Below are 16,017 nucleotides of genomic sequence, written 5' to 3'. Positions count from 1 at the left end.
TATATATATATATATATATATATATATATATATATATATATATATATTCTGGGATACATCAGAAAAGACAATATCACCTCAAACTGCACCATAGTGCAAGTTCTGTATCTGTCATACTTGTAATCTGAATAGATATGGCGGACAAGTTTCTATGTGGAAGATTTTCCAGGAAGAACTAAGTGGTAGTATGACTTGAAGTGGTAGTCATACGGTATTAGGTACTTGGCTGAATATTTTGTTATATGTTGTTTAGGAAGAGGTAATGTAAGTTCACAGTTTTGTGCACTATTTTCATATTTACCTTGCAATACTCATGATATTTAGGAAAATTTCAACACACGGCACACAAAATAAACTTCACAGATATATTCATTATATGATTTACTAGGCATGGTGGCATTCTTTTGAAAGTTGGGTGGGCTTGATGATCACAGTGGTCTTTTCCAACCATAATGATTCTATGATTCCAAAAATATGAATAGTTTTATCTTTCTGTGTTGATGATTTTAGACAAAATAACACCAATTTGAGATAGCTGAATAATGAATGTTATCCTTCAAATGAGAAAAATCTTGCACAAAAGAATGATTTTCAGAATATAGTTTAAAAAATGAATGGGTGCTATTCAAACTTGTTGAGGGACTGCAGAATTCTTGTATAACTTGTTGTCAGACATTCAGTAATTTCGAATTGGAAAAAAAAATCAGAAATATCTTGAATCTGCTATTGATCATGAAAGTGGTTTGAATATAAAAAACCCCCTCTGAGTAGGGAGCCATGCTTTTTTCCCTTTCTTAAATGTGTTACCACAGAGGCATTAGCTTTGCTGAGGGGCTAAACTATGCCCTGGAGGAACCAGGCACAGGTCAGCCCCAGCCTCTCTTCATGGAGGCCGCCCTGCAGCTCCCTCTGCCAGCACTGGGACCCTGAACAAATGGCCAAAGTATGTATTAGAGAAAAAGAAGGAAAATAATAGAAAAAGAAAGAAATTAAAAGACAAAATAAAGGACTAGAAATTCTGCATCTTGGATCTGTCACTGCGATATAAGTGGAGAATACTCAACTACAGCTGGTAGTACTTTATTGAAATTACTACAAAAACCAGGAGCAGTTTCAGAGGGATTGCCAATGTTTTGGCTGATTTACCATATTTTAGAATTTGGTGTTAAATGTAAAGGAGGTACTTTTGCTCCATCTTCAATCATAGTTTATCTCTTGATACATCCTGTTTTCCTGGTGCATAACCCAGACGTCAGATAAGCAAGACTGCACACTGCAATTTTGTTGTATGTGCAGTCTATGAAGGAGATCTGTACAGCAATTTATAAATGAGGAAGGAAAATAAGAGGCTTCTCTTGTGAAAAGAGTCAGAGTGCATATGGAATGCCATAACCCTTTGAGTCCTTTAGAAAAATAAATGTTTGGGGTTTTTTTCATGTTTCCCTAATCTTTGAAATCTAATTTCTGGATTATTTGGGTTTTTTTAAAAAAAGCGTGACTACAGATTTCAGCATGAGCAATGAAAAACAGTTTTGCACATATCCCAAATGAGTGAAAGAGGCCGATAGTTAGGACTCAGAAAAAGATGCCAAGAAGGCAGATTTTAATATAAACAGTGCCATTTTTTTGACCCTGAATAAATTACTTGAGATCCCTTTAATTTGTCAGTAAAACGGAACAGCAGATAAGAACACATAATAGAAAAATTCCTAGTCCTTAGCAAAGATTTTCTAGAAAAAATCACTAGATAGTTTTTCCTCTTGAAAATGTATTTACACCAGCGAACTTCAGCTTAGCTGAAGACAGATTCTGTAAAGCAAGCTCAGTTTAGCACTTACTATAAACAATGGGATAAATTTGCCATTTTCACTTGCCATTTACCATTTTCACTTGCTCCTATGCTGAGTCATAGCAGTTAGTTCTTTTGTTCATGGTGTTAGTTAGCCTTAACATGTTGTTAAGGAAAAGAATAAATTCATAACAAACAATGTTTTTAATTTGTCTGTAGGAGTGCTTCAGTGCCTGATTAGGTACCAACAATGGTAATTAACAGTGTTTAATAAATTGCATCAAGGAAGTAAATTCCTTGCTTGGAAAAGTAAGAGAGCAACAGAACAAGCACTTGGTGATGTTTTTGCTACTCTTTGTTTTGAATCCAGTGGGCTGGTCTCATGTCACCTCATAGTGAGGAGATTATCAAGAGGTTCAGAATCTCAACAAGGAAGTGCTGAAGTTTTCCTGTGCGGTGTTAAACACTCTGACTTCCCACAGTTGCTCTCAGACCACATTTTTACCCTGTTAGGACCATACTGTTGTCTCAAACACATTAGGAAAGATTAATTATTTCTATAAGTTCAAATAAATCGTCTTCAATTCATTGTACATCCATCTGTTACTGAATGGATAATAGACCTTGTTAGTTTTAAAGCAGCTTTGTTTGTTCTGTACGTGAATCCATTTAATAATAAGCTGAGCTAAAGTATTCCATGTGTGTATAGAATAGTCAATTTAGTTAATTGTTTCCTAAAATGAGCTAGATCGGTAGCAGCTATTTAATGTCTGATTCCAGTGTAAATTGAGTCAATTGTTTTCTGCTGTGGAATTAAGTATGAACTGAAGTAGGGTTCATCTATACATTTCGTTACAAATACTGTATTGGGGGGAAAAAAAAGGCAAAACAGAAAAGAGAAATTATTTCAGCAGTCCTTCTCATGGCTGAATTGTGCTAATATTTTTTCTGTACTTAAATCCCCTGGACTCTATCTTCTTTTTTCTGCTCCATGAAAATTATTTCACAGAAAGTTGCTAGAAATAATTTTATTTTTTCCTATTCTGTGCAGTGATGTTCTTTGGCTTAGATGTTATAAATTCCAAATTTGGAATGTTGAAAATGGATGTCACTAATAGTGGAATTCCCCAAATGAGTAGGCACAAAGACTTTAATTCCACATGTCACAGGCCCAGTATTACCAGCACTGAGATTCCCTAATGTATTCGTATGAACTGATGAAGATATGGAATAGTGTCTTTTGAGATTAGATCAAGATTTTTAAAAGGATATTCACCATTTATTTTGACTTAGATACAATAGCTATACCTTATATTTCCCAAGTTCAGGAAGTTTCTTAATTCTCCCATAAAGGTGTCTAGTAGGGGAACTTTATTGTCTCCTCAATCATAGTCTTTAAATATAGTCTCTGCAGGCTCTGTCCTTTGGTAATTTTCTCTGTACATAACTGGAACTCTTTCTCTATAAGAGAAGAATTTAAAGTTACTAAGTACCTTAGAGTATTATTTACCACTGTTTTGGTTTTGGTTTTTTTGGGTTGTTTTTAAATGCTCAGATGAGGAAAAAATTAGGTTACTCATTTGTCTGAATGTCTGCTGCTGCTGTTGTTTTGCTTAGCTTAGCTGCTGGGTATGTGTAAACTTACATTGACAAAGACTTGCTTTTGCACACGATCAGAGTATGCTTGTGGGAGAAGACAAGACCCAATGTGATACCTTGATGTATTTTGTCAGTAATATTAATCTACAGTATTAATTGCAATTCAGTATTTTATTAACATTTATTTAAGGTAGAAGTATTATGTTTACTTTCCCTTTTTTTTTCCAAATTCAATAGGCCAAGTAATAATCTTGTGGACTCTAGCCATTGTAAGACTTCTTTCTCTATCAGGTATAGATATTAAACATTCCTTCTTGTTAAGGGAATATTGTTAACAGAACTATATATATATATATATATATACTTCAACATCAAGTCAGAGAGAAATTTTCACAGATTTTTGCTGTACAATGCAAGGGTATTTCACAAACTACTGCGTGTTCACACACATTTTTCTAATCGTATTCAAAATATTATTATTTACAGTTTCAATTTGTCTTTGTTTTGCACCTGTCTCATTACCTGCCTTAAATCTTTTCCGACCTTCATCTCTGAGTAATTACAAAAGGGACCACCTTAAGTGTTTCTGATTTTTATTTCTTTCTAGCTCTTTTTAGATTTTTTAGAATGTCCATCAGATGGGGAATCTTTCTGTTTAAGGTGGATATCATTTGAACCTCTGAGTCAGAGAGTCAGATGTCATTACAGAATTGTAGACAGAGTTCATTGGGTATAAAATAAAGGTCATAGCTGTAGACATTTTGTATCAAATTAATGTTTTAATGTTGTTCCAGAGACATGGGAGAAAATTAAATACTCAGACAAGAAAGCTCCATTAATTTTGTGCTAAAAACTCCTCTGGTGTGTGTATTATGGTTGAACCAAAATACCTGGAGATTGTTTTCAATTCTCCTACACATCAGCTGTATCCCTTAAGAAACTTGAAAGCTGTTCCTTAAGATGAGAATAAATACTGAAATTGAAATCAATTTTCCATAGGAGTACAGATTTAAACATTCATATTATGAAATATGAAAAATTATTTAACTCAATCTTCACAAAAAAACCTTAAATCATATATTCTAAAATTAGGAGGAGACTTTATCTAACAGTAAAGTATGAAAATTATGCATTATGAGCCAGATTCTTTGATTCTAACTCTACTATTCAAGATTCCCTGAGCTGTTAATAAAGAAGTGATTTTTTGAGGAAAGTGTTTGCTGTGATTATACACAATACACAATATTTTAGTCCCTTTATATGCACTGAAAAAAAACCCTAAAATATTTACTGACAGTGCAGAATAATTTATGTATAATCTTTTTTAAATTTATTTTGTCTAAAAAGCTTTATTGTCCTTTTTTCTCAGAAGTATCCCTTCTTAATAAAATTTGAAAACATTCAATTTGAGTGACTGCTTCTGCTTCTTCATTCTACTGTTACTCTTTATCCATCACAGCATTTCTGAAACAACTTGCAGTCTCTCCTTACTCAATGCCCGTTTTCTGGTTCTTAGATATTTCTCTCTTTTCAATTAAATTTTTATTTTTGTTTGGGTTTTTTTTCAGTTCTGCTTTTTGAACTGGGAATAATTGTCCAAGTTTAATTTACTTAGTATGTCTATAGTCATAATATTTGATGATCCATTATTATGCCAGATCCCAGCAGCACAGGAGCGATCCATATTTTTGAAGCAATTGGGTAACCACAGATGCTTACAAGGCACCATTTGCCAGCCAACAAGGAAAGAAATTAAAAGCTATGCATTCAATGTAGCTGTTTGTAGCTTTGAATTGAAGTGCATTTGCCGAGTCATGTGTTCAACCTGTCTACAGTAGTTAATCTTTTGGGGAAACAAAATAACAAAAAGTATATTTAACTAACATTGTGGGAAAAGCAAACAGTTTTTCAAAAGAGACAAAATTGTGTTTATTCAACATAAACAAATACACTAAGTGTTTTGCCAGGGAAACTGTTTCAAGCTATTTACTTCAAGAGTGAAAGAGCTTTCTAAGAGTCAATATGCTTTTCTTGCACTGTACCTCTTTTGAATTTCGATAATAGTAAAACTTTTGTGAAAACACATTTACAGTAATTGGACCTGTTTACCAAAATGCAGATGATAAAAATTCTGGTAAATATAACTTTGTTTGAGATAAATATATTTACTTATATGTGCTGAAATGATGCATTCTTTCTATAAGCAGAGCCTATGCCATCTGATACTTCAGAAAGATTCTTGGCATGCTTTGCAGCCACAAGTTGGAGTTCCTTGAGTTCCAGAGTTTGAACTATAGCAGTCTAAAATCGTTGAGTCCAGTATGTTCATATGAAAGTCAGACAGGAAAATTAAATTTACAGAAACAAATTATTCCATCAACCTCTGCCAACACCTACCTTCCCCAATCTTATAAATGGTCCAAAGTTTCAGTTCTACCCTCAGATGTTTCCAAATATCTGCTGATTCTCTGAAATTACATCTATTGACAAATCTTGTGCCAACTTCTACCTGTTTAAATAAGACCATAAAAATGCTAAAATTATAAACTTACAAAATTTTAGTTTTGTGGAAACCTGTAGGGTCCTTACTGATAAGCAATATCCCATTGTTCATGGTTATTGCAGTGTCATGTAAATATGCTGAAAATAGATCAGGAAAATAGAGTCTACAGGATTCCATCCTGTAGAACAGAGAATATGGTATGTTATGTTCACAGTTATGCTTCAAAATGGAATATTTAGACATTAAAGTCAATGGTCCAGGAAGATCTTCTTTCAAGCCACAGTTCTGCTACCCTTAATGTTGGCCAGATATGTTACAGTGTAGAGAGTTTTCCTGAAAATAATCAAAAGGATTTTATCTACAAGGTGTTTTTGATATAAGGCAACAAAGACCCTGAATTAGATCTTGCAGTTAAAGTGCTACTGATCTTGGTGATAAACAAATCAGGTGAATGAAGGTTGAACTCCAGTGAGCAGCTGTAGCTGTTCCGGACTGCTTATGGCTTTTCACACTAAAGGTTGTTACATTGTTATACACATTTCTGCAGGTAGCTGTGGATGCTCTAACTTTGCATGTGTTTAGGAAGGAGTCCAAAGGAGTTAAAGCCTATCAAGTGCTATCAATCACAAAATTAATACCTTTGGTTCAAGAGGTCCCTGAACTACAAGTGATGGGTAGCTGGGGGAGCGTATCAGAGAGGTGTCATTGCATGTTCCCTTTTTTTTTTATCATCACAGGATACAGTAGAGTAGTGTAGAGCAATGCAGTTGGAAAGAACCTACAATAGTCATCTAGTCCAACTGCTTGATCACTTCAGGGTTGAAGTCTTATCTGTTAACTTGCTATTGACTCCACTGGAGAGAGAACACAGGCCTAGATGGACCCTCATCTGGCCCTATGTGGTCATCTTTTTGATTTTATGTTTTTTGCATTATGACAGGTTGAACCCAGGAGACAAAAAGTAGGCAACAAACAGTATTTTGCTTGCATTTGGATGTCCACTTTGTGAAAAGTGGACATCTAAACAGGAGACAGGTTTCTAGGTTCTGTTTTCAGTCAATGTAGAGAAATAAGCAACCAAGTGATGCTTACCTTAGAATGTTTCAGTGAGGGAGCTTCATTAGGCAAGATTCACTGGTTCATTTCTAAACAGATTTGTACATTGTAGACATATAAATCTGGTCAAGACATTTCTACTTACATAGCTCACTGAGCACTAATCTAGTAGTATTAGAGTAGAATAAGTAGTCTCATTTCTTTGTACAATTCAGGAAGTAACAAGGTGCATATTTAAAAAAAGATTTTGAAGATTCCTGATTTTTCATGATACCATGTGAGATACCATTCTATTGGAAGTATCTGTAAAATGACTATAGGAAAGAGTGGGGAGCTATAATCTGTCTCAGATGAAAAGGTCTGTGCCAGTCTAGGATGGATGTGTTTACACAGTTAATACCCTGCTGAATTAATTTCTTGTTAGATACCTTGAATTATTTCTTGTTGAAAGATTATGGATACATAGTATTCACATTACTGTATATAGATATACACATATATACACATTTAAAAACAAATTCATGGGGCCATGCTGCGTGAATCAAACATTCCAGCTTTACCATAATTATATTATTGTTAAGATTTTAATTGGATAGCAGGGAAAATAATTGGTTTGCTAAGGAATTTGAGCAAAATGAATGAATAAGAATATTCTCACTATTATACTGAAAATCAACAATATTAAGTATGAAATACAGTTTGACATACAACTCAATACCAAATCTGCAGAATATAATTTTTTTGGTCTTGTTATCAAAATGAAATCATGCAAATATTTTCCATAAAGCACTAACGCTGAAACATAACTCATTCTCAAGAAAAATATATTTGTTGACTTGATTTTACAGATTTTGTTTCACTGTGCAATCTGTGTTCGTTTCTTTCAAGAATACATGATTAGTCTCTTTACTGAGGTCATTCCACTGACACTTTGGTATTTTACCCAAGATAACCATGATGGGATGGTACTAGCCAATTACCATTGCAGTACTGCTCTAACCAAAATGACTACTTGCTACTCTAAGTTTTATTTCTTTTTTTCCCAAAAAAAAAAATCAAAACCAAGCCAAACCAATGCAATGAATGAAATTGAATATTTAACAATGTAGCTTAAGTCTGATAAAAAGAAGATTATTGATGTCATTAGAACTAAAGAAATCCTTGCCTTGTTACACATTAATATGATTTGCAAGATCTGCTTTGGTTTACTAGCTGAATGTTGAGATGCATTAGCCAACCTGGAATGTTATAAGCTTTGTCTATAGCATCAATATCTAGATTTTCCAGAGTATGTGTGCTGTCTCAGGAAGCTCCTGAAAGCCTGGACATTTCATTTATGACCTCTATTCAATGAAGCAATTATGCATGTACTTATGTCCTTTTGTATTCAGCAAAGTAGTAGTTAGCCTTTGCTCAGCTTTAAATATCTTGCTTATTTTGCACCCTCAACTTGATCAATGTCCTTCTGAGGACATTTTATGAGAGACGGGTATGTTCCTTCTTTCAACTAAACAATGTTCTCAAAGATGTGCTTTTGCAACAAAATTCAGACAAAAAAAAAGAGGGTTATCTGTCTGGGAGTGAAGAAAGACAAGCTTATAATATTCCATTGCACTGAAGATAGTAGCAGGTAACAAAAATTCTGCAGTTTCAAATCAATGCAGCTTGCTACTTGTTTGTTCATTTAAAAAAAAAATAAATAACTGATCTCTGAGATCAGTCTGAGAAAACCCTGGCTTCTGAGGGTTTTATAGAAGTTTGGGGAGCAAAACAGACTGTTTGGCGTACTGAGACTTAGCATAGTCATACCTTTCTCAGTCATACCCAGACTGATGATGCCGAAAAAATCTGACCAGAAAACCCATTTCAAACATTTATTACTGTTTCAATGAAAAAGTACTTCCAAATAATATTAAAAGATAACAGAAATTAGCATTATCTGTATCAGCATTCAGAACACATGCTTCAGTTCCTAAATACTTGTATCTCCAAGTTCTATTCCCCTCCTTTTACCTGTTATCTTACTGAAATTTAATCAATTAATCCTAAAGGAAGGTCTTGTTGACCTTCCTCAAATGTTATAATACATTTTTTAATAAAACAAAAATGAAAGCTGAAAACAGGAATCTAATTGGATGAGAGTAGTGCAACTGCATTATACTAGCAATGAAATACCTAGACATGAAAAAATGTGAGAATTTTTATTAGTGTTATTTCCAGACAATTGCAACTTCCCAGTATAATATCTTCTTCAGGTTGTGTAACTATTTGAACTTTTTTTTTAATAGTAAATTTCTCATAAATCTGGCACTCAAAGCAACACTTTCAATTTTAGACTCATTTATGCAGATGATTGAGATGTATTTTTGTATATATATTGAGCTGGTTTATCCTTGTATGGCTAATGTTTTTTGTGGAAATTTATAAATTGTTAAGTCATTGGAACGATAAACCATTAAAGAGAGATGTGATCTCAGGTTTAGAAAGATGATGAATACAGTTCATCATAAACCTGCTCCTGCAAAGTATTCATCTTGTCTCTAAGCTGTGCCAATTCCTGTAAGAATCTCTCTTGCTTGGCAAGTTGACCTATACAGGAAGAACTGCCATGTAAAACCATGACAAATATCTAACAGAATATCACGTTCTTTATTATTTAAGTAGGGTTTTTTTCTATAATATTAATGCTGAAAAAGATACACAGATGTAAGAAGTTAAATACTTGCTTACCCTATCCTTTGTCTCTAAATATTGAATAAGGTGAAACAGTTGCTGTTATAAGATCTGAAGAGGTACAACAATATCTTTATTGATACGCACCTAGTGCACCACAAACTAGATTTAGCTGGATTTAGCACCTATTATGTATAAATATAAATAAATAAATAAATAATAATAAATATATATATATATGTCCATAATATTAGCCATTCTATTTAATATCACACAGAAAGATTGTTAATCTTCACTACACTAAAATTGACATCAAATTGTAGTTCTTATTGGACTGATGTAGTAATGTTACACATATACCTATCAACCTTTCACTGTTAGCAGCCATTGCAAAAAAATTAGCCTATGGAATTATTGATCTTCTAAGCCTGTCTGCAGTCTCATTATATTAAGCATACACATGTGCTTATGGTTCAGTTTAAAGCACTTGTAGTCAGACCACAAATTTTAAATTGGGCCTCTTATAGGAGTGAAATTGAGAAAGTTACATCATCTCATACAAAGCTGCGTATGTTCTGCCAAAGGCTATCTTCAGCAAACACACCATTCACATGTGTAGCTTATTCCCACCTCAGGAAATAACTAGGTCTGACACTTTTGTAATGTGTGGATGTGACATGAATGCAAACACAATATGGTTCTGCAAACAGCGAAAGGTCATGTTCTAAAAATGCTAGGATAGGCTGTTCAGTATTTTCAAGACAACATCTGAACACATATAAATGGAGTAAGAGATGTATATTTGGTTTCCAGGATCAGTGGTTTTGGCGGGTCAGAAACAACAGGGTAATGGATGGATACCCCATGCAGATTACCTACTTCTGGAGGGGACTTCCTCCCAGCATTGATGCAGTTTATGAAAACAGTGAGGGGAATTTTGTCTTCTTTAAAGGTAAGAAAGAAAAAAGGTAAAATTTTATGTAATACTTTCGGCTGTGATTATTTCTTGAAACATATCTTGCCTATTTTTGTTAATGATTTGTAGATCTTGTTGCAAATTGGTAGCTAAATGAAGAGTATATGAGTTACATTTTCTTATTTGACAACTACATCTTTAATTTATGGTTATCCTTCACAGTATCAGTTTATTTGCTCTTACATATTCAGTAAAAATTTGGAAGTATAAATACAAGACATAGTAATGCAGTGACCTACGATGAAATCCTTTTTGAAAAATGTGGATTAGGAAGCAACAGTGAACACCTTTCCATTATTATTTTTTTTTTGTGGTTTTCTTTGCTTTTCTTCCTTTTAACAAATGATCTTCTCGAATATTTAAATGGCATCTCTACTATGTATATCTCACTGTACTGCACTGTTTGTTTCATCTAAGAACAGTGATGTTAGGAGTTTCAGGTGGGGAAAATGATTATCTTTTTCATAGACGTGTATTTAGTATTTTTAAAGAAGCATAAACTGCAGAAAATAAGCGTTATGGATTGAATTTTTGCTCATCATTCTGTTCATAGTTTTGGTCCAGACATCTGCTGTTCTTCAAAATTAAAGTTCTCGAACGTGTATTTAATTTAGATTTAATGAGCAAATTATACTATATATTTAATAAATACATATTTAGCAACAAAATTTTGCAAATTATGTAAAGTATGTTTTATGAGATAATTTAGGATAAGAAAGAAGAAATTTAATATACAGATATGTGGAAAATTATTCAACTATTTAGTGATGTAAGTGATTAATTTGTTAACTCATTACAAAAAAAGTAGAATTATTTTTAATTGTTACATCAAAAATTAATTCATTTTTACAAGTTGAATCATTGACAGGGAGTTAGAAATAGTATTTAGTTCACTGGAAATATTATGATCTTGGGAATGTTAAAAATATTTAATAATTTGCAGAAACACTACATAACACTACAGTGAAGTTTATGTTTTGCTAATAGAGAAATTGTATTTTTTATGTGAATTATGAGGAAAATTGAATTCCATATAGTACATTTTCTATTTGTATGATTTCAACACAATGTATGTTTTTACTTCCATTGCCATAAAATAAACTTCAAACCATTAATTCTGGGAAGTTGTTAAGACTGGAGTCATGATCAAGGTACCTCCATCCCTCTACTTGATTTTTGGGTCCATAGGACATGGGAGGATACAAATATAATTCAGTAGATATTCCTTTGCTCACCAGTGCTACACAGAGCAAAGGAACTACCCTGTACATTCCAGCCTTTAGCCTTGATAATGCTGAGATCCACTACCTGAGCTCCAGACAGAAATGATCAAGCTTAGTCTTATATCTTCTTTCCTTCCCAGTGACCTTGAAATATGTTTTATCATTATTTAACTCTTCACCCAATGCTGACTGGCTCCTGTTAGGTCTTAGAGGAATGGGTGTACTCAGTAGTCTGTAGGTTATAGATAACAAACCACAGAAGGAGGAGGCAACTTCTCTATTTTCTACCTGGGAAATTAAACCAAGATTAATTAAAGCAAGGAGGAGCAGCAGGATTGTCAGAACATTGTGTTTTCCTTTCTCATCATCCCCAGCTTATGCTATCTGATTTAAGATCAGCTAGTTTTATGCCTTCTAGCTGATATCATATGATACTTGGATTTTCTGCTGCAGGTATTTTTCCATATGATTTCTTTTCAAAGTTTCTTCCATTATTTTTCCGATGACATTTGTATTGTCTCTTCATTTACCAAAGTCAATTCCTCAAATTTCCTTGTGCAATTTTTTTTAAAAAAATTTGCTTCTCTGTCACTTCTTCATGATTTGCAATATCTAACTGGTGGTGTTTGTCTATCAGTGTAATTCATGTATGTCCACTGCCACAGAATCATAAGGTTCAGCTGAGTCTTTTGTATAGTTGTTCTTGAAAATTCCTTTTAACCAAGAATCTCAGGTTAACCAAGAATCTACCTTGTGGAACATGATTACAGAAGTCTATGTAAATAGACTGTAGGTAAACATTCATTGTCTTGTTTCTTTCAATCTCTAACAAAATTTCTTCCTTGGAAAAGAGCACCTGTCCTCCTCCCAAAGGTACTATAAATAGAGAAGTTGATTGTTGCTAAGATGATGAACAAGTGGCGTGCTTTACCCGTCTAAAACTGGTCAAAACAAGTAAGTTCTAGAACGAGCTTTAAATCTGAAGCCTGGCATATAGATGTGTTAACAAAGCACGTACCTAAGCCAATATTTAAATCCATTATTCAGAGAATAAAATAGAAAAATGGAATGAGTGAAAGCAGAGAACTTGTACTGGATTAATGCCACTGTGCACTCCTCTGACCCAAACTATAATGTCACCTTTTCCTGCCCTCCCTTTAGTGCTGACCCATAAGCACTGGGTCAGCTCCTCATCTATTCCAGGCAGAGCTCCATGCACTCAACTTGGTCATTGACATGATATCCCCACCTCCTCTCCTCTGCCTGTCCTTCCTAAAGAGCCTGTAGCCTTCCATTCCAATACTCCAGTCATAGGAGACATGCCACCATGTCTCTGTGATGCCAGTAAGACCCCAACCCTGCAGCTGTGTGCGCATCTCCAGCTCCTGTTGCTTATTCCCCAGGATATGTGTGTTTGTGTAGAAGCATTTAATTTGATGCCCCAGATAAAACAGACTTACTGGCTGGAGTGGCTGGAATTCCTTTGTGCTGTTCTTCAGGTGCTCTGCAGCTGACCTGTGATCTCTCCCCAGGCTCTGGACATCTCTTGCCAGCACTGGCATCACACTGGTAGGAGTGGGATGGATTGAGGTGCCCCTTCACCAACAACTGTAGTTTAAATCCCTCTTTACCATCTTGTCAAGCCTATGAACAAAAATGCTCTTTCCTTTCTCTGCCAGATGGACCCCATCAGCCTCCAGTAGACCAGACCATACTCATAAAGTACACAGTAATCTGGTGGATAGCTGCTTATAAAAACCAGATGTTTACATTCTTGTTATTATTCACTGCTGGTGTCTATGCTGAATGCTAATAAGAAGATGGCACTATAAAGATACTTTTTTTTTTTTTTATGAGAAAATTCATTCTGTGTACCTGCGGGAATTTATATTATGCTAAAAATGAAATTTTCAAGCCATCTGTGCTGTTGAATGTCATGGTAAACCAAATGTAGCAATAGAAAGCTGCTGTAAAACTCATACTACCAGTGCCTCCATCACAACTTTCAATTGCACTTACCCCATGGCCTGACAGTTTTATATTGAAAAATAGATTTACTATAGTGTCAATCATGGAACAGAGAAATGACAGAAACTTAATGTGGGAAATAGAGAATGAGAAAAAAAGGAAGCATGGGTAGTAATTTGGGGGTACTAGTGGAGAGACATTTGATCCTTGCTTAAAAAAACAAAATAAAGAGGAAAGGTGACAGGAAAAAACAATGTTCAGAATTAGATATTAAATATTTTAACTGATTTCAATTGCATATAATTCTTTAAAAATTTGAGAATTTATATCACCACTCTAACACAGTGATTATATACCACACACTTCTTGCACTACACATACATCATAATTGCAAATAATATGAACAAAAAACTCAGTTTCTGATAACTGAGAAGCACAACTGTTTATCATTCCAATTCTATAGAGGAAGAACTACAATTGCTAGAAACTGCATAATTGTTTGCAGTAGTCAGTAAGCAGTTAAATAGTCTGAAGAATATCTAACAGTAAATATTCATTTTTTTAAGTGAAGCGTAGCAATACAGGTACCATCTATTTCCAGTAATTTTTTAGAATGTCAAAGGTAGATGTTGAGAGACTTCAAATCATTGCATGGTTCATCCTTCTCAATTGTTTCCCTACAGTGCTGATATTTAACAAAGTATTATTGCAAAACGTAAGACATTTTAGCTTTTTTATCACTTGCTTTATTCTCAGTTTGTGACCTTACCAATCTACTTCTTATTATATTAGATCTTACATTAGGGAAGAAAAGCAGAGAGATGAAACATTCTGAAGGTTGACCAGACTTCGTGAAATGTGGTGCTTTATTCTCTGTGAGAATAACAAACGAGACCTTAAAAAAACAACTTTGTAAAATAAATACAGTGGACATTGGTTATGACTCTAAAGAAGTATTAGTTACCTATAAAAAGAATAAAAATTTAACTATTCTGGTTTTTTCATATATTCTTTATTTCCATTGTACCCACAATTATTGGAGTGTATCAACTATTTACTGGTGGGAGTGGAACATGAGCTACATGAAAGCATACGGACAAGCATTACTTTGTAATACATTTTAAGTTACATAAACATAAGTTAGAAATAAAATTAGCTCATTCTCATCACAGTTGGGTGGATTTTTTTGACCTGATTTCCGTCTTTAACTTCTCCTAATATTGCATTCTGACTTTTCTGAAATCCTCTTAGTAATAGTCATCCACCTTACTCCAACTGAGGGATAGAAGCTAAGCAGAAAAGAAATCCAAAACAACAAAATCAACAATGTACCACCTAAAAAGACCCAAACAAACAAAAAAACAAAGTGAAAACTGTCAGCCAGATGGAACATTTGGATTCTTATATACAGTACTTCTCATTAACAATCAACACAGTTACAGCAGACTAAACATATCTTCTAAAGCAAATATTAAATAAAATTCCCTCTAGTTAGCATCAATGGGTCTTGCTCACATATGTTAGAGCTCTCAAAGCCCTACTGTCTCCTTGAAATACAGTTAAATTTACCTTTTCTTAGTTTACTGAGAAAGAATTTGCTTCTTAATAAGAAATTATGTGAAGAAGAATTTTAGTTTCTTAAGTCTGTTCCCACATATACACTTTCCTTCTATTTCAGTATATCTGAATAAGTAACAAATACCTGGCTCAGTGGTGTTGTCACTTATAATGGTATGTGCTCAACCCTGGTTTATTTTGGTATGACCTGATCTTGTTAATAGTTAATTTTACCTCCTTGTGGTAGGGCAGATAATGATCTACTCACAACAATTGCTTTTACTTTTATTCCTTGTGAGACACAGAGAAAGGTATTGGCACTGCATACATCACAGCATATGCCTTTCAGTGCTGTGCAACAGCTGTCATTTTGAATGATCTTCTGAAATATAAATGAGTTGGCTCAGTATCATTCACTGTATGCCATCTGTATTCATACTGTAAGTACCAACCAGTAAGGTCCAAAACCCATGACTTTTCTTATCATTGAATTTGAAACTGCCATTAACATCTGAAGCCTTCTATGTCCTGTTATGTGAATTGGCAAAGTATAAACCACATAGGAGAAGGGACAGAGAATGATGGAAAATGCTCACCTCTGTCATGATCAAGCCCTGTAAATGAATTTTCTAAGGCATTTCACTAAAGGTAAATCACCGGTTAGCACAAACCC

The 16,017-nt window shown here is 34.1% G+C and overlaps 1 protein-coding gene across 1 annotated transcript in view; it reads left to right on the top strand.

Annotated features, from left to right (window-relative positions):
- Positions 1 to 16,017, top strand: part of MMP16 (matrix metallopeptidase 16) — a 173,531-nt gene that overhangs the window by 135,906 nt on the left and 21,608 nt on the right. Inside the window, exon 7 of the mRNA XM_027659111.1 lies at positions 10,434 to 10,572. Within this exon, the coding sequence (XP_027514912.1) occupies positions 10,434 to 10,572 (139 nt within the window). The remainder of the gene's footprint in view (positions 1 to 10,433; positions 10,573 to 16,017) is intronic.

The sequence above is a fragment of the Corapipo altera genome, unplaced genomic scaffold (genome assembly GCF_003945725.1).
Source record: "Corapipo altera isolate COAL_440 unplaced genomic scaffold, ASM394572v1 52, whole genome shotgun sequence".
In the NCBI taxonomy this organism is placed as follows: domain Eukaryota; kingdom Metazoa; phylum Chordata; class Aves; order Passeriformes; family Pipridae; genus Corapipo; species Corapipo altera.
This window is presented reverse-complemented; position numbering and strand designations above follow the sequence as displayed.